The sequence below is a fragment of the Bubalus kerabau genome, chromosome 18, assembly GCF_029407905.1.
Source record: "Bubalus kerabau isolate K-KA32 ecotype Philippines breed swamp buffalo chromosome 18, PCC_UOA_SB_1v2, whole genome shotgun sequence".
Lineage (NCBI taxonomy): Eukaryota > Metazoa > Chordata > Mammalia > Artiodactyla > Bovidae > Bubalus > Bubalus kerabau.
In genome coordinates this window covers 41,850,632-41,877,373 of record NC_073641.1, presented here as the reverse complement: position 1 = coordinate 41,877,373, position 26,742 = coordinate 41,850,632, and the positions used below count along the sequence as shown (strand labels likewise).

General features: G+C 40.7%; 1 protein-coding gene across 8 annotated transcripts in view; it reads right to left on the bottom strand.

The window, feature by feature from the left end:
- ADAMTS12 (ADAM metallopeptidase with thrombospondin type 1 motif 12) overlaps nucleotides 1-26,742 on the bottom strand; it is a 384,678-nt gene that overhangs the window by 244,120 nt on the left and 113,816 nt on the right. For 7 of the 8 annotated variants that reach the window (XR_008704937.1, XM_055554960.1, XM_055554967.1 and 4 more), the window contains one exon: nucleotides 2,059-2,209. Coding sequence is in view for 7 of the 8 variants with exons in the window: in XM_055554960.1 (XP_055410935.1) it covers nucleotides 2,059-2,209 (151 nt within the window). In the remaining variant the exon portion in view is untranslated. Of the gene's footprint in view, nucleotides 1-2,058; nucleotides 2,210-9,690; nucleotides 9,759-26,742 lie in introns of all 8 variants that reach the window. The other variant, XM_055554965.1, reaches the window with a different exon arrangement.

Sequence of the window (26,742 nt, the reverse complement as noted above, 5' to 3'; positions counted from 1 at the left end):
TCTGTGCAATATAAGGTATAATAGCCCCAAACTGGAAACAGTTCAGATCCACTCACAGAAGACCAGTCCAAGTGAAAGTCACATAATGGGAGTGTCTACAACATTAAAAAGGGAATTACAGCTACATGTCCTGGAACAAACACAATGTGGAGGAACAAAAAGTCCAATGCATATATTCAGATTTCATTTCCTTTCATGATCTTACCACGTATTTTAAAGATAAAATCTGGACTGGATCTCCCAAATCCAGGCTGATGCTCTTAAGACCAAGGTCTAATTCTACTCACAACTGTACCCACAGAATCTTGCAGAGCACCAGACATAAAGTGCTGGTACCCAACAGACACCCAACAGATTCTTGTTGATTAAATGAATAGTTTCTGACCACAAAAACACATGCCAGGAACTAGACCCTGTGTTTCCAGCCTAGCGTCCTGATGTATGAAATCCCGAAACCTGACTTTACCTCCTTGGACCCCTTTCTGCCATAGTTGACCCTGCAGCTGTTGTCATCTAACCTGACACCCACTTACCCAGCTTCCAAAAACCAGACTCCCCCCAGATACTTCCATCTAAGCTCCACTCAAGTCCCAGTATGATATGTTCCCACCAAAAATCCAAAGAGAAGGGAGCTTGTCAATGTCAATAAAATGAGGCCTTGAAATTTGCTCTAGATTTAATTCCAGCAATCTATATTTTCTCATCATTTAACGTGGAATCCAGAAATTTGAACAAGAACTTTGACAGGCTCAGGAAATATAACACTTAGAACAGCAAACAAAACTGGTTAAGAAATTTTAGTTCAAACTGATCAAATTGACAGCAAAATAACGTCACATTAAAGGTCTGGGTTGATTTCATTGGGCCATATTAAAAGACACTGTGAAATTCCCGATTACCTTTCTATTTGGGAAATAAACGTAAATGAAGGGACACATTTTAGGGGAAATGATTCACTTTCTCTCCTGAAGTCCTAGAGTACTTTTAAACTCCATCTTTTTATTCAATACCAGGGGTGTTCCTGCTTTGAACATTACAAAGATAGAATGTTTTCCACAAGGAAAGGTGATCTTTCTCGATTTAATCACAGTAATTCGATCTGGCAGCACCGATCTCCCTAAGCCCAAGGTATACCTTAATATGGGTTAATGACATGGCTAGTGTCAGTGAATTCCAGTGTAACACAGTACAAGAACACTGCAATTACCTGACTCAGAGAGACCAGCACATTTCAGTATGCCAAGATTTTAAAATTCCAAATGTCAAGTATACTTTAAGAATAATTGCCAGCACATTAACTTATTCTGCAGTTGCTAGCTGTCATGTAAATACTGCATTTCGCTTACTGTCTTAGGAAAGAGATAGTCACAAAGAACTGACACCTCCTCCACATCTATAAGCCTCACATTTTCCTTTTTATCAGTGTTATGTGGACTGGATGCACTCTAGATTCTAGATTCATCTATGTGGCCACAAGTCACTCTTCATTTCATTTTAATGATTTACTGAATTTCTACTTTGCATCTATACAATGTTACATACTGTTTGGGGAGGGAGCTCTAATGAAGCTGTGCAAATAGTTGATGGAACAAGATTTATATTCAAGGAAGACCTCAGCCCAAAGAACCTTAGCTGAATTCATCATCTGATAACATGTTGGTATTTTTTCAGTTTCTCTTCACATATCATTATCAGCATCATCAAATATTTAGCTGTCTAGTAATATTCCACATTAATGTATTATAACATTGCTGATACTGAAAAGCACTGTCTCTAAACTATCTTCCTCTAAGGAATTAAAAAGAGACTTAAAAAAAATTCAGCATTACTAATACCATATAAATATCATCAACCAATGTGGCAAGGTAGTAGGAGATTCCTTTCCCTTTTCCTGTTAATAATACAGACGTGAGTACAGAGAAATGAAATGTATAATGGTACATATTTTCTGACCACAGAGTGGGGAAGAGAAAACAGATTTGAATAATAACAGGTCTCATAAAAAAAAAATAGAGCAAAACAAACTCCCCCATCCAGTGAGGAGATAAAGTACAATACCCTTTAATCCACAGGTTGGCTCCTTCATCTCTGGGACGCCTCGCCTCTGCCTCCTGTATACGACGTGTGGGTGGTACTCTCCCTCAGCCAGCGGATGCTTTTTGACAGGCTCAATGAAGAAGTCTCCATGTGGTAAATGGAAAAATCCAGTCTGTAAATACATGCAAGACAAAGGTTTTATTTGAATTCATTTTTTATCTGGACAAAGAAAATTCACAAAGTGAAAATTATATAGATTAGGATGACCTCTGAAACTCAAAAGACTTTAATAGTCTGCCATTTAGTCTCACAGAAGAGCGCCATGTAAATAATTCAGTGAAATGTCTTCATAGTCATAGTTATTAAATGTTTGGGGGTCATGAGCTCTTTGAGACACTAATGAAAAAATGTGTACATACACTGCTGCTGCTGCTGCTAAGTCACGTCAGTCATGTCCAATTCTGTGCGACCCCAAAGACGGCAGCCCACCAGGCTCCACCGTCCCTGGGATTCTCCAGGCAAGAACACTGGACTGGGTTGCCATTGCCTTCTCCTCAAACCCATTGCTGGTTAATCTCAAATTAGGAACAGGGCTTCCTGGGTGCCCTGATATGGGACTTGTGGATCACAGTTCATGGACATTTTTGGGAAACATTTATCTGTATGTGGGTAGCTCAGCTACATGCTCACATGTGGTTTCATCTTGTTTATTTCGTTTTGACTGCACTAAGTCTTCACTGCTGTGTGCCGGCCTTCTCTAGTCAGGATGAGCAGAGGCTACTTTCTAATTGCAGTATGCAGGCTTCTCATTGCTGTGGCTTCTCTTGTTGCAGAGCATAGGCTCTAGAGTGTAAGGGCTTCAGTAGTTGTGGAGTATGGTCTCTAGGGCTCAGGCTCAATAGCTGTGGTACACAAGCTTAGTTGCCCCATGGCATGTGGAATCTTCCCAGACCAGGGAGCTAACTCATGTCCCCAGCACTGGCAGGTAGATTCTCAACCACTGGACCACCAGGAAAGTCCCATAGTGGTTTGGCTTGAAGTGTTTAATGCCATTCTGCTCTCAAGGAAACAAAGAAATACAATACTGAGTTCCTGATCTGAGACTTGAGTTTCCAGGAGTCTAAAGCAGACACTTTCATCTCACAGACAGGAGAATTAGCAATAAGTTGGGAAATGATGGGCAACAAGTAACTCTTTCTGGAGGTCAGGTCTAGAAGAAGGATGGTATAGCCGACAACTCTTTCTTCTCTTTGTGAAAGTTTCTGAGTGCCCATTTAAGACATTTAGAAGCTGCTTTGCCAATGACCTCCTATGACAGACTTAACTCTCAGGATCTGAATCCTATGTTGATGAAAAAGATGGCTTGCCCCAGACACCCTGTTTGCAGCATCACACTGGAGTGACCAAGAGCTCAGACTTTGGAATTAGCCTGTGTTCACATTGCAGCTCCTCCACTTTTTAGTTCTGTGATGTGGGACAAATGACTTGCTCAGTTTGAGCTTTCTCAACTAAAAAATGAGGATAACCAAGGGACGCTGTGAAGCTTAAATGAGTTAATATATGCAAAGCTCCTAGAAAAGGGTGTGGCCTACAGGCTTATTTGTTATTAGACTCTTTCCAGATGTCAGGTTTCATGTCTTTTCATTGTCTTAGGGTATCTAGAGTCAATATAACAGTTTAATGAATATTGTTTACAAAAATAAACCTGGAAAGTTTGAGGTTAGTAAAACTGTGAACAGGTCCCAAAGTTCAAGGTCACTCATCACATCTCAGCAAGCCAGGGCTGCTCTGCTCCGTAGGTGAGTCTGAAGATGAGCTGAGTACACTCCCTGCCCTCACCCCAGGCTAGGAAGCAAAAGGGGCTCCATGAAGCGAAATGCTCTCTGTTGAACAGGCTTTGACTCTGGGGTCTTTCCAAAACGGTGCCACATTGTTGCTGCTGTTCAGTCACTAAATCGTGTCTGACTCTTTGTGACCCCATGGACTGCAGCACACCAGGCTCGCCTGTCCTTCACTATCTTGCGGACTTTACTCAAACTCATGTCCACCGAGTCAGTGATGCCATCCAACCATCTCATCCTCCATCACCCCCTTCTCCTCCTCCCTTCAACCTTTCCCAGCATCAGGGACTTTTCCAATGAGTCAACTCTTCATATAGTAATATAACCAGATCTGAATATACACCTCACACCTTCTTATTTTGATTACTGACTTTTAAGTATCTTCGATAATAAGGAGAATAGAAAAAAAAATTTACTGAAAGTCATAAGAATAGCTGTGTGACCTTGAATAGGTCACTCAACCTGTAAAATGTAGATAATGCCTACCACCTCACAGGGCTGTCAGGAGGAGCAAATGAACTGAGGCTTATCAAAGTGCCATGCAAACAGCTTTACAAATGCACAGTGATAATATTTTAGCTACCAACACCAATAGCTGACATCTGACTTCAAATTTGCTCACATTTGCTGACAGTTTTTTTTTCTCAGCATCTTTCTTTGAGAAAAAAAAACCTCTGGGACAAGAAGCATTGACAAGGTCCAGACTGTAAAGTAGCTATAAACAGACTCATGTAGGGCTGAGATTCAGTTTTATTTCTACTCTGAGACAAAGACCAGGGACATAAATAGACAGTGGACCTCTTGCAAATGGAGCTCATTTGTTCCACGGAAATTAAATAGAAGGCAAGGACTCCTCAGGCACGGCTGGAGTGCAGTCCCTTTGTGCAACTTCCATCAATCTAATACTAAAGTCTTTGAAGGAAAAAAAAGTAACATCAACAAGAAGGATGAACTGGTATTGCTCCAGCCTCAAATTTTGGACCCAGGTGGTGCAGAAGAAACACATGGGACTCCAGTTGAGAACACAATAACTGTTTTATGGACAACATGAATGAGGGTGCCCAAAAGTCAAATGAGCATTTTCTTAACTGCTTCCTCCATTTGCATTTTTACACAAGGCCAGTTTTGCCATCAGGCACCTGGAAATCAGCTACCTCTCCATCCTAAATACTTCTCAGAAGCTGGACGGAGCCCAAGGAAAGCTGGGTGACTCATCAGCTGGAGGGGAGGCAGGACATCTGCTCATAGGAAGGGGAGGGTGCTGGCCTCAGGACCCCATGTGTATTGCAGAGAAGGGATGGACAGGAGAGGAGATGAAGAGATGCTTCTGGTTCCAGGAGGGTGAGGTGAGAAGATTTCCCAGCTGAGCTCTGCATCTCCTTCTCCCTCAACATATAAACACAGAGCTTTATACACCTGGTACCCAAGGGGCCACAGTTCACTGGTCTCTTCTCGTCTAACCAGAGCTGGGTCATGCTGGAAAATCATACACCCTTTGCATTCCAATAGAAGTAAGGACTGGCTCCATGCTCTCCCTGAAGCTAACTGCCCAAGAGGGCCACCTTCTTCTGTTGCCAGCTCTGGATCTGAATCAGAGAAGGCGCTCTACATTCCACTCTCCTTTATATACTGCTTACTTCTTGCATCTTTTTTCAAAAACTTTTATTTTATATTGCAGTAGAGCTGATTAACAATGTCGTGATAGTTTCAGGTGGACAGCAAAGGAACTCAGCCATACATGTATCTGTTCTCCCCCAAGGTCTTCCCAGGTGGCTCAGATGGTAAAGAATCTGCCCACCAATGCAGGAGACATGGGTCGGGAAGATTCCCTGGAGGAGGAAATGGCAACCCACTCCAGTATTTTTGCCTGGAGAATCCCACAGACAGAGGGATTGGGATCCTGATGGACAGATCCCAGGACAGATCCTGATGGGCTACCTTTATGGGGTCACAAAAGAGTTGGACACAATTTAGTGACTAAACAAACAAAATTCTCCCCCAAACTCCTCTCCCATCCAGGCTACCAGATAACATTAAGCAGTTTCCTGTGCTAAATAGTTAGGTTCTTGTTGGTTATCCATGTTAAATAAATCAGTGTGTGTGTGTCACCTCTCATATTTTTGAAGGAGACTGAGAATGGACATGAAGAAAAACTATCCAGTTCTCTGGGGAATTCTCCGATTCCTGAAAGAACCAGGGCAGGGTGAGCCCCTGGCAGAAGCCCAAAGAACACAAGTTGCCCTTTCACCTCCGTTCACCTCAGTCATCTCTTTCTCCTCTCAGCATCCCAGCATGCTGCTCAGTGTCTTTTGGAAATAAACTCACCTCATTGTTCTAAGTTATAAATACCTGAGCATGTTTCCTGAGGCACTAAGAATTATTCTAAATAAACTTTATTTCAAAGCACTATAAACCTGCAGAAAAATATACAAGTTATAACTGCAAAGTCCCATAAAACTTTCACAGAAGAAACACCTAAATTCAGGAAGAGAAGCTTTCCAGTAGCACGAAACTACCTGCTTCACTTCTCACTCAATATCACCCCCAGGGGTAACCTTATTCTGATTTCTAACACTAATACATTCATTTTAAATCTTTCCTTAATTCTTTACAGGAAGGGTCACTTGATACAAAAAGTAATGTCTACTCCATGAGTGCTAAGTCACTTGTCATGTCTGACTCTTTGTGACCCCCTGGACTGTAGCCCAACAGGCTTCTCTGTCCATGGGATTCTCCAGGCAAGAATACTGGAGTGGGTTCCCATGCTCTTCTCCAGGGGATCTTCCCCACCCAAGGATCAAACCTATGTCTCAAGCAGGTGGGTTCTTTACCACTAATGCCACCTGGGAAGCCTTAATAACGTCTACTAGTTCATTTCAAATGTTAGAGACTGGCCGGTGAAAGAAATTTAAGGCAAGGAGATGCCTTGCCACTGCTACTGCTAAGTCACTTCAGTCGTGTCCAACTCTGTGCGACCCCATAGACAGCAGCCCACCAGGCTCCCCCGTCCCTGGGATTCTCCAGGCAAGAACACTGGAGTGGGTTGCCATTTCCTTCTCCAATGCAGGAAAGTGAAAAGTGAAAGTGAAGTCACTCAGTCATGTCTGACTCTTAGCGACCCCATGGACTGCAGCCTACCAGGCTCCTCCATCCATGGGATTTTCCAGGCAAGAGTACTGGAGTGGGATGCCATTGCCTTCTCCAGAGATGTCTTGAGACCCATTAAATCAGACTCTTCCTACTGCTTCCTCCTCAGCCCCAGACGGTGGGGATGAGACAAAGGGCTGAGCTACCTTGGTGAGAATCATCTGGCATTGAACCTCTACTGCTCTCTGCTAAGGAGGAACAGGGGTAGGACCTTCAGAATCTTTAGGACCAATTTATTTTTCCTAGTCTTCCACTGAGAATAGTTGCCTATAACATCTCCTCCTTCTCCTCAACTCCTATCAAAGTATTAGTCATCTGGATGTACTTGATGTTATACTTCAGTTAGTGCAAAGATTTTGGGTCCAGTGGGAAACTGGCAGTGTCTTACAAGAAATTTGTGAATAGACTGTTCTAGGATTGCAAAGCCATGAGGCCTTGAAGAGTCACCTGGTCTAGGCTGTCATGCCTTCAGCTTTTACCACAGGTAAAAACAGCAGGCTGAAGAATAAAAACAATGGTATTGTAAAAGACATGGGGGAACTTATCAAACCAGTTCCAACACTCAGGGCCCTGTGTTGCACAAGTCAAGGGGGTGATATTCACATAGATAAAACTGTGAGTGGAGCCCCCAGAGGTGTGCGATGGAGCATTGTCACTAACTCATTAGCCTGTCCTGGAAAGAAATTCCTGTTCATTTGAAAATGTCAGAAGTTACCAGATCAGTTTGTTTTTTCCCGTGGTGATGAAGACAATAACATGAACTTATTCTGAAATCAAGAAGAGAAAAAAATTGATTTGGGATAAAGATGTATCCAAGACACTCAGTTATAGTACATAGATCACTGGGAAAGATATCACCTGTGGCCTACTATATACACAGGAAAGAGGATAAAATAAGACCCCCCCCCCAAAATCACCCTTCTTGATGATCAATCTGCATCTGTCACATGTCCAGCCCGGGGCTAAGATGTCTAAGAGGGGCAGTGACCCCTGCCCTTGAGGTTTACAACCTAGCCAGGAAGACAAGACTGACATCCATAAAACAGCAGAAAGGAGAACAGCAAAGACCTAGAATTTTTGTGTCAAAAAAGGGTACAGTGCTCACATGTGCCAAGAGGTTGGTCCATGACCTCTGGGCCTAGAGGCCAGCCCTTAAGTCCTGTATCACAGTCCCTTCTCGACCAAACACAGCATCCTTGCAGAAGGTGGGGGATGTGTCTCCCTAAGTGCTACAGATTCCAGTGCTGTGGTCCAGGAGAGACAAAGGCCACTGAGGTAAATGCTTTTAGAGGGCACAGACAGACTGAACTTCTACAGTCTCCAATAAACCTGGCCCAGCCCTAAAGCCATGACAACCTGCCAGAATTATTAACTTTTAACTTTTCTGTTGCTGGGTTGTTAGAGGAAGAACAACTTTCTATCATTTAATGCATAGCCAGGACCTTAAGTCAGAAGTCAGGGGATGACAGAAGCCACAAAACACAGAGCTGAGACCACTGGGAAGATCAGTCCAGGAATAACCTCTCCCACCTGCCGTGACGCCAAGAGCTCCCTGACAGGCCCCCATGGAGACAAAAGGGAGTGTAACTGGCAATGTCATTGATCCACAGATTCTACATATTAGTCTTAGCAGCCTTAGGTAAAGCTCAGGCCAGAAACATGTATCTGGTTCATCCACCTGTTAGTCACCCATATGCCAGGCAGGTATTGTTAACAATCAGATCTGGCCCCCACCTCCTAGAACAATGCTGTCAAATAGAACTTCCTGCGATGACAGAGATGTTCTACATCTGCATTGTTTGTTTGTTTGTTTTTAAAGATTTTTATTTTTATTTTTAACCTTTCTATACACCAAAGAATGTATTTGCATTTTGGTTTCTTTGTCTTTCCATTGGAGAATGTATCCTATTTACATCTGATAAAATTACTAACATTATTGGGTTTAAATAGACCACTGTATTGTTTTCTGTTTGTCCCATATGTTCTTATGTTTCTTTAGCTATCTTTTTTGGCCTTTTCTGAATTAATCAATTATCACTCTCTTTTAAATACTATTACCTATGTATGCAGTTTCTCTTAGTTATTACCTTAGAGATTATAACATTCCCCTTTTACTCATCAGAATCTAGTTTAAAACTAGTCCTTTTACCATGACACGACAGATGCATCTGCATTGTTGATAGCCTCTAGAGCCTCATGTGTCTGCTGAGCACTTGATCTGTGGCTAATGTAACAGTGGAACTGAATTCTTAATTTCATTAAACTCTATTATCTTTAAACAGCCCTAGGTGATTAATAGCTGCCGTGTGTGTGTGTGTGTGTGTGTGTGTTAGTTGCTCAATCATGGCCGACTCTGTGACCGTATGGACTGTAGCCTGCCAGGCTCCTCTGTCCATGGATTCTGAACAGCATATATCTAGACCACGGCTGACTAGTGAAGAAAGGGATCCATACACGTTTATATCACACAGTGACAGGTGCTAGAATCAAGGGCAAATCTGAAGACTTATTTTAAAAACAGGCTACAAATATGTGACATTTCACTGATCACAGTTTGTTTTCTGTAATCAAGTCAATCAGGAGCCGGCTTAGAAATACCAGTGTAATGCACACAGACTTCAGAGAATTGAGACAGGCAACCAGGTATAAAAAATGCAACACTTACCAAGATTAAAATGAATCATCAGGAACAATTTGGCAGGACAAGGGCTGTGTGAAGGGGCTGCCATCATCCTGAGGCCAGATCAGAAGGGATATGAAAGTACCAGGAAAAGCCTGGGACTGGGCTTATGATCAGACAGCATCAAAACCCCAGCTCTACTTCTAGAAGGAGCTGTTCCCATGAGAGCCCTAGAATATCAACCTACGTGTCGTCATACCTCTCTGATGCTCATAAGAGGAACCTGTCTAAACCCTAATATACACAAGATCATCTACCAATCACTGGCTGTCAGTTCAGAGGCTAAGTAGTAGAAAAAATATCCCTTCATTGAAAAATTGATGAGATGGGTTCAAAAAATATATACAATCAAAAAGTTATGACAGGGTTTAATTGAAAGCACAAGCTATGGTCAAGTTGGGCTTCCCACATGGCACTAGTGGTAAAGAACCTGCCTGACAATGCAGGAGACATAAGAGACGCAGGAAGATCCCCTGGAGAAGGGCATGGCAACCCACTCCAGTATTCTTGCCTGGAGAATCCCATGGACTGAGAATCCCTGTTGGGCTACAGTCCATAGGGTCACAGAGTCAGACATGACTGAAGTGACTTAGCATGCACAGCATGCATGGTCAAATTAGTTAATACATAGAGCCTCTGTTTTCTCATCTGTAAAATGGGGCAAAATCTATCTTAATTAGCACAGTTGTAACTATCACAGACATTTTCTATAAAATGCCTAGCAGAAGGGTTGACATACATATGGTAGGTAGCCATAAATGTACAGTAGCTCATTTTATTTTTTTTTCTTGTTTAATTTTTTTCCCACTTTTTATTTTTTTTTTTTTTACTTTACAAGTAGCTCATTTTATCATAGCATCATCCACAGTGAAGATGAATATAAAGGAATGACTGAAAGCAATTATTCTCATGTTCAGCCTTTTGTTTCATCTCTTAGCTGCAAGTTCTCTTGGCTTCAGCTTTCTCATGTGAAAAATATAAATAGTGGTAGTAACTTGCTAATTAGCTTATTAAAAGGTGTCATGTGTATTAAATGAGTTAGTATAGAGTGCTTGCAGAACTGCCAGCACACAGCATGTACCTAATAAATGTGAGTTATTAGCTATTATGATAGTATAAGGAAAACTCATCCCAGATGCCTGATGTGATGTTTATGTCACTGTAACACAATACGAGGTGCCCAGGTTACATATTATTTCTTGGGTCTGTCTGTGAGGGTGTTTCCAGATGTCATTAGCATATAAATCAGTGGACTCAGTAGACTGCTGTTTCCAATGTGGGTGGGTATCATTCAATTTCTTCAGGGTCAGATCATCTCTGGCCCTCAGACTGGAGCTGACACCTCAGCTGTCCTGGTTGTCAGGCCTTCAGCCATGGGCCAAATTACACCATAGCTGTCCTGGTTCTCCAGCTTGCAGATGACAGATTGTGCAATTTCTCAGCCTCCATAATCGTGTGAGCCAGTTCTTCATAATAATTACATTAATTAGGGGAGAATCAGTGGTGCATGGATGTAAATTGAACTGCCTGGAAATTTTGAGAGGAGACAGAATTGATAGATTTCTCTTTCTTGCTGTTTGATAGTCTTAGAGCTGGAAGCGATGGTGGGAGACTTCTCAAACTTCACACACCTCTCAGCCTGGGAGGCTGGTTTTCAGAGCATGTCTTAGGAATAATCAAGCCCAATTCCCAAGCTGGGATTTCTTCAAATGAACCAAGGCTGAAATCTTCAATAAACTTAGTGTGAGTGTCAGCACATAGTATATACCTAATAAAGTCTCTAGGTCAATGATGGGTGCCAGATCCGACCTTCCCCCTTCTCCTACTGGAAACAGAATAATCTACAGCAGAATTTGTGTTCCCCTAGCAGAAAAGTCCGGGGACAGGGCTGAGTTCAACACTCAACTCCAGCACGATTAAGCAAGGTAGCTTTACACAAGTCATTTAGTCTCTCTGAGCCTCACTCTCCTCATCTATAAAATGGGGTTGACAACATATTCTTTGCTAAAGAATTTTGACAAGAACAGAATAAGGTAATTCTTATAAGGCCTTGCTGTCTTCATGGATTCCTTCAAAGTGATGTGCTTGGACTCCTCCCGGTGATTCAATCAATCATTTCCATACCTTGTAGTTCAGTTGGTAAGTCATATCCAACTCTTTGCGATCCCATGGACGGCAGCATGCCAGACTTCCCTGTCTTTCACTGTCTCCCAGAATTTGCTCAAATTCACATACATTCAGTCTGCTATCTGGCAGGCATGGTTAACATGCTTGTTTTATGGTTGTCCCAGTTTTGAGTTTCAGAAGAAAACCTTCGGCTTACATAAGAGCAGAAAAGTTGCCTAGTAACTAGTTTTCTCATTTCTTACTTGACAGTACTTGGAACTGAGTGCATTTATTCAATTATAGTTCCCAAGAGCTCTCTCCACAGATTCACTATTTTTCTTAAGGAAGATAGATAGGTAGGTAGGACAGCCACTCAGCCCAATTAAGTGGATTTTTAGAAATTTAAAATGTAACTACCAAAGAGAATGAGGCATCAAATGATCCACTTATTTCCAATTCTAGTGTGCAGAAGAACCACATGGAAAGCTTATTAAAAACACATACACTGGGAAGCCTTGTCCAGACATTCTAGTTAGTAAGTTTAATGTGATACCCAGGAATCCACATTTTAGCAATCACCTTGAGGTTGCTGACAGATAATCCGTGTACTATACTTTGGAAAACACTACATTTTCCCCTTAGGTGGTGCTTGATTGCTTTTTAACTTCTCCCACCAACAGATAGGCATAATACTATGAATATGATGAAATACTCATACTGACTCTAATCAAACAGTTCATCTCAATTGAAAGAAGTTTCAGCAATAATGATTGTTGATTGTAGTTCATGAAGAATATTCCCTGAAGTTTGCAGGGAAGGCCCATAACATTTTGGCAGATCAGGACACTTTAAAGATGCAAAAAATAAAAAAGTTTAAATCATTCTAGGAAATGGGTGAATAAATGTTTTGGATTTGAAATGTGAAATAAATGTGAAATTATTTCACAGGAGAAAATATGCAGACTGAAATAAGCTGGCCTGACACAAATCCTGATGAACCCCACCAAATCTACTATTCTCAAAAATTAAAAAGGGAATTTTTATCACATCTCAAACCATGTGTTCCCAGATAAACCATCAGAATCAGCAAGATCGTCTAAGAGCCTGTAGCAACCAAAAACTCATCAGAACTTCTCTGTCACACTGTATTCAGGGACAGGCAGTTTGACAGTTTCACAAAATGGTCTTTCTAGCCCCATCAGACACCTAAGGTCATTTCTGACTTCTTCTCTTTCTCCCAAAAATCTTCTATCAGAACAATTTTTGTTTCTCAAAATTTCTCTATGTCTTTGCTTTTTTTTTTTTTTTTTTTGTCTCTCTAAGCAGTAATCCATGTTTGTCAACTCTAGAAAATACGTCCAACCAAAAGGAAGAGAGAGAGGAAAAAAAAAAAAAAAAAAAACAGCTAACACCTTGGGAGCCCAGGAAACATGTTATTAGGGAGAACAAGCAAAAGCATTGTCTCCCACGGGGAGCAGAAAACCATTAGGGTAGGCTCAGCTGAGGCACAGCACTATTTTTTTCATGATGCCTCAGCAGGCCTTCATTCTCATCAGAAACTACCCTAAGGATGCAAATCCCTCCCTGGGCTATGGAGAACACGGCCCTGGTCTTGCTTCTCTCACTGTGACAATCTCTGATGGGCAATAAGCCCCAATCAGGGAGAGCTCCCATCAACGGAAAGAGCACAGCAGCCTGTCAAGACTGTTGCTATGGCCACCAAAGTGATTCTGAACTGAAACAGAGCATTCCAGGGATGTTTACCAATGGCTCAGGGCCAAAGGGGAATGCCTTCTCTGGTGGCTTGGTGATGGGAGCTGGCAAACCAGGAGAGAATTTCATAGCATGTTAACTTCACTAAGTACCACAGCAGAGAAAGGGAAAAAAATAAAGAGCAGGTCTAGTGTAAGATGCTAAAGACGTGAATGTGAGCATTAGGAAATATTATACCCTCATTGTATTCTAAAATGGAATTAGTTAAAGCAAGATTTGCCTTTCCACAGGCTCTTCATGAAAGAATAAGTCCACACCCATTGTCTCCACTTTATATGCCACACCAAAGTCATAACTATAGTGGGACAAACTTATTTTAGTTATTTGTAATCTCCTACAACCCTGTAAGGAGAATGGGTCTGGGTAACTTTAGTACTTTTCAACCAAGGGCAAAAGAAAAAAAATCATTTTTTTTTTTTTTTTAGAAAAAAAGAATAGACTTCTACTATGAAAATAGAATAGACTTTCACATCCTTGAAGACAACATTTAAGTGGTAGGAGGAAGGGAAATAGCAACTGAGGAAGTCTTAAACAACTGTGTTTAAGAGAGAAGGGACAAGTTGGGAGTCTCAGAAATAATCCAGATGTAAACAAAGTGGCACCTGGAGAAGCAGAGGCTGAAAAGGAAAGAAAAAAAAAAAGCCCACAAGAGAAGATGTATCGGCCAGTGGTCAACGAAAAAGACATGCAAAAGGAAAATGGGGATTTTTGCTAGCATCATAAGAAATGTACAAGGTAAACTCCTGTGTCTCTTCTACCTGTGAAACCTTCAATAAAAGAAACACTGTTCTCTAATACTTTTTGTGACTAGAAATGCTGTATTCTCCATCACAGATGGTACAAGAAGAAAAGAGAGTCACTAAATGATACATAGGAGGAACCTCTTTTCCTCTTTAGGTAGAGGGTGAAAACATCTACTTGAGGCAAGCAGGAAAGGCGTCTGTAAAACTGCTCTGAAGAATGGGAGAAGCCACCAGCCTTTGATGGAGCCCAGTTGAAGTCTCAGCTGAGACTGTGAGCCACTGAAAAGCAAGTCAAAGGAAATGACAAACAGGGCAAATGAAGAAGAGGTCGTGATCAGAAAGAGGAGTATTAAAGTTTAAGCATTTAGAGTTTATAATGTAAATGTGGTGTGGTGGAATGAATCTAGCCCCCAAAAGATATCCACAGCCTAAGCCCTGGCACCTGTGAGTAGGTTACTTTACATGGTGTGTGGGACTTTGCAGATGTAATTAAATTAAGGATCTTGAGAGACGGAGACTGTTGACCCATGGTATTTGGAAGAGTCCTATAAGAGGGAAGCAGGAGGATCAGAATGAGTAGTGGGGGAGGTAACAACAGAAGCAAGAGGGTGTAATGAGGTGAGGAAGGGGCCACAAGCCAAGGAACAGAGGTGGCCTCTAGAAACTGAAAAAGGTAAGAAAACAGATTTCCCCTGAAGCATCCAGAAGGAAAGTGACCCCAAGGACGCTCATTAGTCATGACCTCCAGAACTTGTTGTTTTAAACCACTGCATTCGTAGAGATTTGTTAAAGCAGCCTCAGGAAACTCATTAACGGGAGACTGGTCATGGGAAAAGGTCACCAAAGTGAACCCCACTGAAGGAGTCTAGGAAAGGGAAGTCAAGAAGGTTAAGGGTCCATGAAGTTAAGATGTTCATCTTGACTTGCAGCTAAAAAGACCCTTCACATTGTGAGCCCAGTATATAACCAACAATTTCAGGAAGCAATGCTTCCTTATTTTCCTATTTAGGTGGCATTCTGATACATTCTATTTTGTTTTAATCAATTTAAATCCTGGTTCTAAAACACTAAGCTGATTTCACATTCATGTAATGGATTACAACTTGCAGATCCAAAAACTGATATGGTGGGGAGAACTTGGACTTTATTGTTAAATCTGGATCTGAGTTCTTATTCTAGTTCTATGCTTTCTTCCTGTGTGACCTTGGTCAAAGTGGCTAACCAATGAGTCTCAGGTCATTCTTATGAGAAATGGAGAATGCCCAATTGCTAAAGCTGTTAAGAATAAATGAATTGTTGTGAGGAAGCACCTATTACAGAGGCTGGCATGTAGCATTAATTCAAAAATAGCAGCTTCTTGTAAAATCAGAGAAGCTTATCCTAAGATACTTCAAGGGTCAATTTTTCAGTAGATACTGGAATTGCTTCCTCACCTCCACTCATCCACACCATAAATGTTCTTCTAATGAGGAAAGATAGTTCTCAAGGCATCCACCATTGCTAAACTAATTATTAAAAATCTCTTTCCTTTATGGTATGTGTGCCATAACTTCCATTCATCATCTTAGTTCTGCCTTGTGGAGCTATGCCAGAATATGTCTAATATCTTTTATACATAAAAGATGCTTGCTTCTTGGAAGAAAAGCTATCACAAACCTAGATCGCATATTAAAAGGCAGAGACATCACTTTCGGCAATAAAGGTCTGTATTGTCAAAGCTATGGTTTTTCCAGTAGTCATGTACAGATGTGAGAGTTGAATCATAAAGAAGGCTGAGCACCATAGAAGTGATGCTGTTGAACTGTGGTGTTCAAAACACCACAGTGTGTTTGACTGCAAGGAGATCTCCTTGAATGCAAGGAGATCAAAGTAGTCAATCCTAAAGGAAGTCAACCCTGTATATTCACTGGAAGGACTGATGCTGAAGCTCCAATACTTTGGCCACCTGATGGTAAGAGCTGACTTATTCAAAAAGATTCTGACGCTGGGAAAGATTGAGGGCCGGAGGAGAAGGGGGTGGCAGAGGATGAGATGGTTGGATGACATCACTGACTCAATGGACATGAGTTTGAGCAAACTCCAGGAGATAGTGAAGGACAAGGAAGCCTGGTGTGCTGCAGTTCATGAGGTCTCAAAGAGTTGAACACGACTTAGCAACCGAACAACAACAACAAAATATATAATATTTACTTAAGTATACTGGATAATATTTATCATGCACCACTAAGACTTCTCTTTTCAGCCTAAATATTTGCACTTCCTTCAACCATTTTTCATTTCTTATTGTGCTAATCCTTCAGCAACCTGGTTAAGCTCCTTGAAATAGTACTACAGTTTGTCAATTTCTCTCCAAAAATCACACTGAATTGGACACTGAGATCCCAGCACTTCAATGCCATCAACTTTGGAGAAATGAAATAGTGGGAAAAGTATATATATTTTCTCCCTTCACAATAATCAAATTCTTCAGGGGAGAAATTGATGAGGCAAAAATGTGGTCTAATAAGGACTTACTCCTTTTACTAGGGCTTAAAGAAATGATCTATTTTCTCCAGGGAGTTAAATGAAGGGCCAGGAAATAGGCTTCAGAATTGAGGGAACACAGTAACAACACGGAGGACAGAATGTCTCAGTACTCTCTGAAGTTCAATGATTTTTTTCTTTAAACACAGCCCTGAGTTGACTAGACATCTCCTTCATTAGAGTTTGATTTCCCTGACATTCTGACCCTTATTTCAGCATTGAGGTGCAGATGACCAGTAAACAGTTTATGGCAGTGCTGTTTGGAATATGAACAGACCACACCAAAACCAGCCCTCTGTAAAAACAGTTCCAATTTCTCTGTAAAATCTGCAGGCAATACCTCAATGTTACTGCAGGGGAAAAGTTGGTCTAAGAGTACAGTGAGTTGGCTTTTTTTTCCCCCCACTGCATTGCAGGCAGATTCTTTACCAACCGAACTATCAGGGAAGCCCTTCAATGTTTTACTTAGAAGAATTTCAAACGTACAAAAAACTCAAAGAACAGTAAAATAAACATCCATACAGTTGCACTTGGATTTAAAAAATACTAATATTCTGCCACTTTTGAAATATATAGGCTGTACTATTTGAAAAGTAACTTGCAGACAGGATGGCAATTCAGCTTTAAATACATGAGCAAGCCTGTCCTAAGAAGCAGGTACTCTTCCTACATAACCACAGGTCCATGACCTCACCTAAGAATTAGCAATCATTGTACATAATCCTAATTTCATTCCATGTTCAAATTTCCCATATTGTTCCCTCCAAAATCTTTTAGAGTTATTCATTGTTTCTTTATTTCATTGTTTGTAATCTAGAACTAGTTGAGTTTAATACAATGCATTTTGGTTGTTTTATAATAAATTTTTAAAAAAAGTAATGTACCTCAAGCACACAAGTTTAAAAAGTGGAATATTTTTAAAGCCTGTTATGAAAAGCAATAATATTTTGTTCTACCTCTCCCAATCCCCAAAGGTAATGATTCTTGACTTTTTAACCTTATTCTTCTGTAAATTATCTCTCTGTTTTCTCAATAACATGCTGTTATTTTTAAAAATCAGTTTTAGGCATTATCTAAAGTATTGTGCCTGCTATAATAGATGAGGACTGGCTTCCTTACACAAAGCCCATGCCATTTTCTCATATCATTACTTCTGTCAAACCAATAGAGATGACTATTATTTAGTCTCTAAATAGTGTCTGACTCTTTTGTGACCCATGGACTATATGGCCCATCAGGCTCCTCTGTCCATGGGATTTTCCAGGCAAGAATACTGGAATGGGTTGCCATTTCCTTCTCCAGGGGATCGTCCCGATCCAGGAATTAAACCCGTGACTCCTGCACTGCAGGTGGTTCTTTACCTCTGAGCCACCAGGGAAGCCACATAGATAACTGTAGTTCCATTTCTAAAACAACGTAAAGGCAAACCTGAAACTCAGCCAGTAGACACTGACCACTATCTACTCTATTAGTTGGTCTCCAAGCCACACAAGGTACTAGTATTTCCTTTATGTACAGCCATTTGTTTTCCCTGGAATTTCTACTTGTTTTACTTTTCTTATTGTGCTGGCTTCCTGTTATAATAATCCATTATTTTTAAATCCCCAATGTATAAGGCACTGTTCTATGGACTCCTGTTTTTCCTTGGACATATCCCCTTGAGCTCTCCATCTCTCTTCAGTTCAGTCACTCAGTCGTGTCCGACTCTTTGCCACCCATGGACTGCAGCACGCCAGGTCTCCCTGTGTATCACCAACTGCTGGAGTTTTCTCAAACTCATGTCCATTGAGTCGGTGATGCCATCCAACCATCTCATCCGCTGTCATCCCCTTCTCCTCCCGCTTTCAATCTTTCGCAGAATCAGGGTCTTTTCAAATGAGTCAGTTCTTCAAATCAGGTGACCAAAGTATTGGAGTTTCAGCTTCAGCATCAGTCCTTCCAATGAATATTCAGGACTGATTTCCTTCAGGATGGACTGGTTCAATCTCCTTGCTGTCCAGGGGACTCTCAAGAGTCTGCTCCTGCCTAGAGGTTCATAGTTCTGCTCTGGGCTATGTATGCTATGCAGGGACTTCCCTTGATCATACCTCTAAGTTAGAGCCACTGATTTTTTTGGTTCTCACATTTTTATGTTTCTTCTAGCACCCATTTTTAAAAGTCAGAAGTTTTTCTAAACATCAATCCTTTCTGGGTGTCCCCTTCTTCTCTCCCCAAAAGGTTTAGGGTCATCTCTTGACCTATGCTACTTGAAAATTTTCAAATTTATATGCCTTTGAGTGAATCTTCTCTCATCCATTGTATGGGACACTCAGAGGTCCGTCTCACTCTGGTTACTGCATTTTTCAGCTCTTCAGTTATGAAAAATACTCTTGGATGTTGGACCTTCTGGATTGCTCCTCCATTTTCCTTATTTTTTCTCCCATCTTTTCTAACTCTTAGTCTTCTTTATTAATTTTGTGGGAGATGATCTTGACTTTATCTTCCAACGTTTCCATTGATTTCTTATAAATTGCATCAATCTTTTTTTTCTCATTCTTGGCCTCTAGCTGTTCTTTTTCACAGTATCATTTTCTTGTTCTATGGGCACAATCAACTCTAGAATACTTCTAAGGACTCTCTTTATAGGTTTTATGGCTTGTCTATTGGTTTGTTGCATTCCTTCATGTTTCCTGCATCTGTTTTCTCCAAAGTTAATTTTTCCTGTTTACACTGCTCTATTGCTTTCTTATTGGAAGCTTCCCTAAAATGTCTTGACCTCCTTGCTTATCCGTCCACATTTACGAGGGAGTGCTGAAAAGCTGGTAAAGTGCTCTGTGCGTGTATGGAGGACTTTTGACTGTTTAAGTGAGGGGTCTGATAGGTGCCTAATCCGTGTGGCTGGAGGCTTTCCTAAATGCCAGAATGTAATGGTCATTTTGGGGAGAACCACTTAATTCATGCAGAGAAGAAAAGTCTAGCCTACGGCTTAGGGGACAGACATCTGCCTGCAGTAATTCTGCTTAGAAGCCGACAACAATTCTATTTTCAGCCCCATGCCTTCATCCTCCCTGCCCTTCACATATCCAGCACTTCTAAGTCCCAAAATGCTTTGTGGTCAAATCAACTTCCTCCTTGTCTATATCCCACCTGTATGTACAGTCTGGGGTCAGGCTCACTTGGCATGAAATATCAGTTATTACTTGTCCCACTTTCCATTCTCTGGAATTTTGTCTAAATATTATATCCTAAGAGAGCTCCTCTCTTATTCTCCATTATTATTAGGAAGGAAAGGAAACCTATTGTTCCACCTGTCATCTTTGACAACTTGTTGATGGTTCCAAGAACATTCAAAATAAAAATTATTAGATTAATAAGACATACTTTAACAGATTTAAATAAACAATGAATTAAACCTTCACACCAACAAAGATATTATAACACTGAAATTCACCCTTTTTTAACTAAGAAAAATAAGTCTACTTTTCTTTCAATTTGCCATTTGAAACTATTTATATTTCAAATAATTCATAATAGAGAAATGATAAGCGGCATAAAACATTTTAAAAATCCCTACCAAAAGAATAATTATACACTAAATAGAATAATTTTACACTAAAATAACATGGCATTCTTATCAAATTCTATGCAGCACAAACAATTTAGTTAATTCTGGAAAGCATGTGCTGAATTCTATAGAACTTTCTGAAGCACCTAAGTGATAACTCATCATTTGTGTTTACTCATCATTTGTGACCTTGCAGTAACCTTAACCTTGATGAGGGTGATATTCTTGGAGATGAACTGGCTGGGAGCAGGGAAGAGCGGGTAGGGCTGGAGAACGTGAATGTACACCGAGAAGAAGACAGAGAAGAGGGAAAGGACAAACATACCAGAAAAGAAGATAAGGGGAAAGGAGTACAGAAAGAGAGAGAAAGGAAAGAGTGGAAGGCTGGGAAGAAGAGAAAGAAAGAGCGAAACGTGTACCGCTCTCAAATCTAGGAAGTGGGAAAATACCTGAAATAAATTCACTAAAAGGCAGTAAGAATACAGGCTTAGAAATGTCCTTAAGTCAGTAGATAAAACAACAGGGTTTATCAGGTACCACTTATGTTTGAAAACATTTAATGGCTGTGAGAAAACGTCCTGGGGAGGTGACCGTGCACGCCTGTGCTAGTCAATATACAGGAGCGGTGTGTGACGCGAGACACACAGGCTGTCCCCATGTTGTCGTCTGAGTGGCTTGTCTTGCCCAGTAATGCGACTCCAGGCCTCTCGCCCACCTCCACTTCCTCTCTGTTTCACTTGTTTACCTCACAACACAATAGGGAGAAGTGTAGCTAATTTTTGAAAAGCCACTTTCTAAAGCTGGAGGGGAGCTTTTGAAGACTGTTAGCCACAAGGAAATAACACCAGTAAGCTGTTGGAGACTTTGGGTGATCAAAAATCACCATTTTCAAAGTCCTTCTGATCCATGAAGAAAGGGAAATTCTTATTTACTAAGTATTTTCTGGGTGTTTCACTTGCCAAGGTACTAGTTTTCAATCATATTTAATTGATGCAGGAGAATTGTACATTGCCTGCTTTATAATTTTCAGTACATTGAACAAGGAAAATGCAATTACTGGACAGCATACAATCATGCTTCCTTTTGTAGGGTTTATAGGTTAATGTTATTCTGACCAATTTAAAAGATTTTTTAAATGTCTGTGCTTTTCATTTTATAACATATTGTGGGTTTTAGTTATAATTGATTTGATTTAAATGTTCCTCATGAGAAAATAGAATGCCATTTATTACCATCTTTAGGAACATTTAGTGGTGCAATAAAAAACTACCCAAGTTATATACTATAAAAATGTGTACTGTTTGAAAGAAAACAACAAGAAAATAAAACAATATATGGGTGGTAGGCAAAATAATGCCCCCAAAAGATACCCACATCCTAACTCCCAGAAACTGTGAATGTGTAGATTATACAGCAAAGATTAAGACTGCAGATGGAATTAACATTGCTAACCATCTGACCTTGCGTTTGGAAACTTAGCCTGGATTATCCAGGTGGAACTGATGTAATCCAAAGGATTATTTTAAGCAGAAGAGAGAGGTATAACTAGAGAGACGGCAGTGTGAAAAAGACCCGGCCCCATGTTGCTGACTTTGAAGATAGAGAAATGGAGCCATGAGCCACGAATGCAAGTGATCTGTAGAAACTGGAAAAAGCAAGGAACTGATTTATCCGCAAGTCTCTGGAAGGAATGCAATCCAGTTGATGCCTTGACACTGAGAACCATTTCAAACTACTGACCTCCAGAACTATAAGGTAAGAAATGTGTGTTGCTTTAGAACACACAGCCTATGATAATTCATTAAAGAAGCAACAAGAAACTAATACAATACAGGTATATACCTATGTGCGAAGTCACTTCAGTCACGTCTGACTCTGCTACCCCATGGACTGGAGCGCACAAAGCTCCTTTGTTCATGGGATTCTCTAGGCAAGAATTCTGGAATAGGTTGCCATTTCATTCTCTATGGGATCTTCCTGACTCAGGGATCAAATCCACGTCTCTTATATCTCCTGCATTGGCAAGGGGGTTCTTTACCCCTAGTGCCACCTGGGAAGCCCCATAGTTACATACATCAAGTGCCAAAGGAGAGGCTGCCAGCTAGAATTAGCATGCCAGCTCCAAATAAAAGATTACCTAAACTCTGATGGAAGCAAGTACTTAACCCTGAGATTGATAGAAAGAGCTTACTTTGCTCCCTGTAAATTTTAGTTGCTTGATCCAGATTGAAGTGTTTGTAAGAAGCTAGAATGAGGCCATTGTATTCACCTTAAATCAATGACAGTGACAGGAATATCTCAGTCCCCAGAGTTTTTGCAAATCAGCACAAAGAAAATGTCAAGCTTGTTAAGACTGAAAACACAGTTTCTCTGCTGCTGCTGCTAAGTCGCTTTAGTCGTGTCCGATTCTGTGCGACTCCATAGACGGCAGCCCACCAGGCTCCCCAATCCCTGGGATTCTCCAGGCAAGAACACTGGAGTGAGTTGCCATTTCCTTCTCCAATGCATGAAAGTGAAAAGTGAAAGTGAAGTCGCTCAGTCCTGTCTGATTCCTAGTGACCCCATGAACTACAGCCTACCAGGCTCCTCCGTCCATGAGATTTTCCAAGCAAGAGTACTGGAGTGGGTTGCCATTGCCTTCTCGGACACAGTTTCTCTACTAGGAAGAAAAATTAGAGACAGCATTCTGATACTTTGTTGTCTTTCTAGAAATCTTAACATATGATATAGGACTCTGAGATGGAACGCAAGAGGTGAAAAAGAATGACACAGGAAGCTGGTCTAGCAATTAGGAGAGGCGGTGTTACCTTGGTATGTGACCTTACGCAGTCATGGAATCTCTTGGATCTCAAGTTTTGCAAATGAAAAGTGAAAATGATAATACCTGTCCTGCCTTCTTCCCATGAATATCGTGAAAGGCAAACAAAACTATATATATGAAGCTGCAAGTAATACACACACACACATACATATATCCTTCTAACATTTTAAGCTTAATAATTTCAATCATTTGTTTTGCTGCAAATCACAATTATGCTTTAGTAACATAGTTTTCTTTCAAATAAACTCATGCCTGGAGCTTGTGGCTGATTGCTGTCTTTTGTTTTTTTAATAATGTGACAGTCTATCTGACACCAAGTCTCATCTATGGAAAGCATGAGCTCATGGTTTTAAACATGGCTTCATTCCAAAGGCTCCAAACACAACAATCTGTTAAACCACAAGGGCATTAAAGAGGAAATGGCCTTTCTGTACTGGGTCCTGGTTGTTTCCAATTATGAACTGAGCACTGGAAAATGTGAAATCTGTGGGGAGCAAGAGAGCCTGTTCAGATCAAGTTTTAGCCTTCCTGGAGCCCACTGGGAAATTGTGGGGACATTGCTGGATCCTGTCTCACCATTTTTTAATTGGTAACTTGCACATTGTTTGGGAGGAGGAGGAGTTTTCAACTGCCTGTGATTCAGCTTCTCCCAGGACATACTAGGAAATCGAAGTCTAACTCAGTCCAGCTTTCACTGATTCTATGTCTGCAGCTTATTGGGGGTTTTGCAGCAATGTAACAATTGTTTTATAAAGTGTTTCTCAAACCAGTCTGAAATGTACATTCAAAAAAATTCAGGGGTCTAAGCACATAGTCGGTTCTGGATTAGACCCAGGCAGGATGATTAAAATAAAGTCATTTCAGGGTCCCTGCCCTCAAATTGCATTCTTATCCTCTTTCCCCTGACAAATGTGCACTTCTGATGTCATCTAGAAAGTCCTTTCCTGACCATGCAAACAAAAGCAGAGCTCCCATCCCACCACTCCCTGTCCACCCCACGTCCTTTATTTTTCTACAAAGCACTTATTACATACCCTTTATAGGCATATATTTCCCAGTTTCTTCTTGTCTAACATCACTCTCCACCCTAGAATCCAGTCCCATGATGGAAGGAGTTTGTATCTATTGTGTTCACTGTACATCTCCATTGCTTGGAATACAACTCAACACATGGTAGGTGTCCACATATATCTGCTCAGTGATGAATGTTCACTAATTGATGCCTAAAATCCACAGTTAGGTCTTTACTCTTTTGACTTAAGGTAAATTACCTTGGAAGCAGTATCTTAGTAAAGTTTCTCAATCTGTATGAATGAGTGGGTCTCAGTCCTTTTCTGGGAACAAGGGTTGATAAACCAGAGAAAAACTAAGAGCCTCAGTATCCAAGTGGAGAGGCATTCACCAAGATAGTAATTGTACCATTCTAAAGATATTAGGGAAGGAAATGGCAACCCACTCCGGTATTCTTGCCTGGAGAATCCCAGGGACAGAGCAGCCAGGTGGGCTGCCGGCTATAGGGTCGCACAGAGTCGGGCACGACTGAAGCAATGCAGCAGCAGCAAAGATATGTGGCTTCCCTGGTGGCTCAGTGGTAAAGAATCTGCCTGTCAATGTAGGAGATGTGGGTTCCATCTCTGGGTTAGGAAGATCCCCTGGAGAAGGAACTGGCAACCCATGCCAGTATTATTGCCTAGGAAATCCCATAGACAGAGGAGCCTGGTAGGCTACAGTCCATGGGATCGTGAAGAGTCAGACACGACTTCGCCACTAAACAACGATATTATTCCTGTTTCTTCCTTTTGTGTGCATTCTAAATCTAACATGAGTAATTTGATTATTAAAAATTTTAACTAAAAAAAGAAATATTTCCAATAGGTACAAAAGGGCTTCTGGTTTCTGGCTCTGCATAAAAGGAGCTGGAAAGTCACCACTCCATCCTAACACATAAATTGCTGAGCAGACTGACTGAAGGGTCAGATGGTGAATACAGGAAGAAGCAGCTTAAGAGAGCAGAGGCTCACTGGTGGAAACCACTAGGGGACCCAGTGCTGAGGTAGAAAAACCTAAACTGTGATTGATGAATTGCTGGAGGCTCAGGTGGACAACTCTGAGAGTTAACTCTAGGGGGATCCAGTTACAGAAAAGTGTGAAATTGTTAGTCACTCATTCATCTCAGACTCTTTGCAACCTCATGGACTGTAGCCCACAGGCTCCTCTGTCCATGGGCTTTTCCAAGCAAGCATACTGAAGTGGGTTGCCATTCCCTTCTCTAGGGGATCTTCCCAACCAAGAGATCAAACCTGAGTCTTCTGCATTGCCGACAGTTTCAATCAAAATTCTAGGAAGTTATATTTATGTAAATCAACAAACTGATTTTAAAGTTTATATAGAGAGGCAAAAGACCTAGAAGAGCCAACACAATATTGAAGGAGAGGAAAGGATGTATGGCAAAACCAATACAATATTGTAAAGTAATTAACCTCCAATTAAAATAAATTTATATTAAAAAAAAAAGTTGGAGGAGTTGACACTACACAACTACAGTAGTCAAGATAATGTAGTACTACAAAAGAACAGACAGTTAATGGAACAAAACAGAGAACCCAGGAACAGACCCACATACATAGTCCACCAATCTTTATCAAAGAAGTAAAGGCAATCTTTTCAATAAATGGTACTGCTGGACACTGGCCTTATATCCTTCACAAAAACTGACTCAAAATATATAATGGACATAAATTAAAATGCATAACTATAAAACTCTTAGAAAATAACAAAGGAGAAAACTTAGATTACCTTGGGTATGATGAGGACTTTTTAGATATAATGTAAAGGCATGATCCAAGAAATAACTGATAAGCTGATCTTCATTAAAAATTTCTACTTTTCAAAAAAACAAAAAAGCCAATGTCAAGAAAATGAGAAAACAAGCTACAGACTGGGAGAAAATATTGTAAAAGATACATCTGCTAAAAAATTGTTATCAAAAATATACAAAGAAGTCTTAAGACTTAACAGTTTTTTAAAAAAATCTGATTTAAAAATGGGCCAAAGGCCTTAACAGAAATTACCAAAGAAGATATATAATGTTAAATAATCATATGAAAAGATGTTTCCCATCATATGTCATTACAGAAATGCAAATTAAAACAATGAAATATCACTGCACACCTATTAGAAAGGCCAAAATCTGGAACACTGACAACATCAAATGCTGATGAGCACATGAAGCAACAGAAATTAATTATTTCATTCTTGGCATTTTCCCTGATAGTTCAGTTGGTAAAGAATCTGCCTTAAATGTGGGAGACCCTGGTTCAATTCCTGGGTTGGGAAGATCCCCTGGAGAAGGGAAAAGCTACCTACTCCAGTATTCTGGACTGGAGAATTCCATGGACAGTCCATGGGATCGCAAAGAGTTGGACATGACTGAGTGACTTTCACTTTCATTTGATGGTGGAAATGCAGAATGGTCCAGTGACTCTGGAAGACAGTTTGGTTGTTTGGTGGTACCTTATAATACTTAG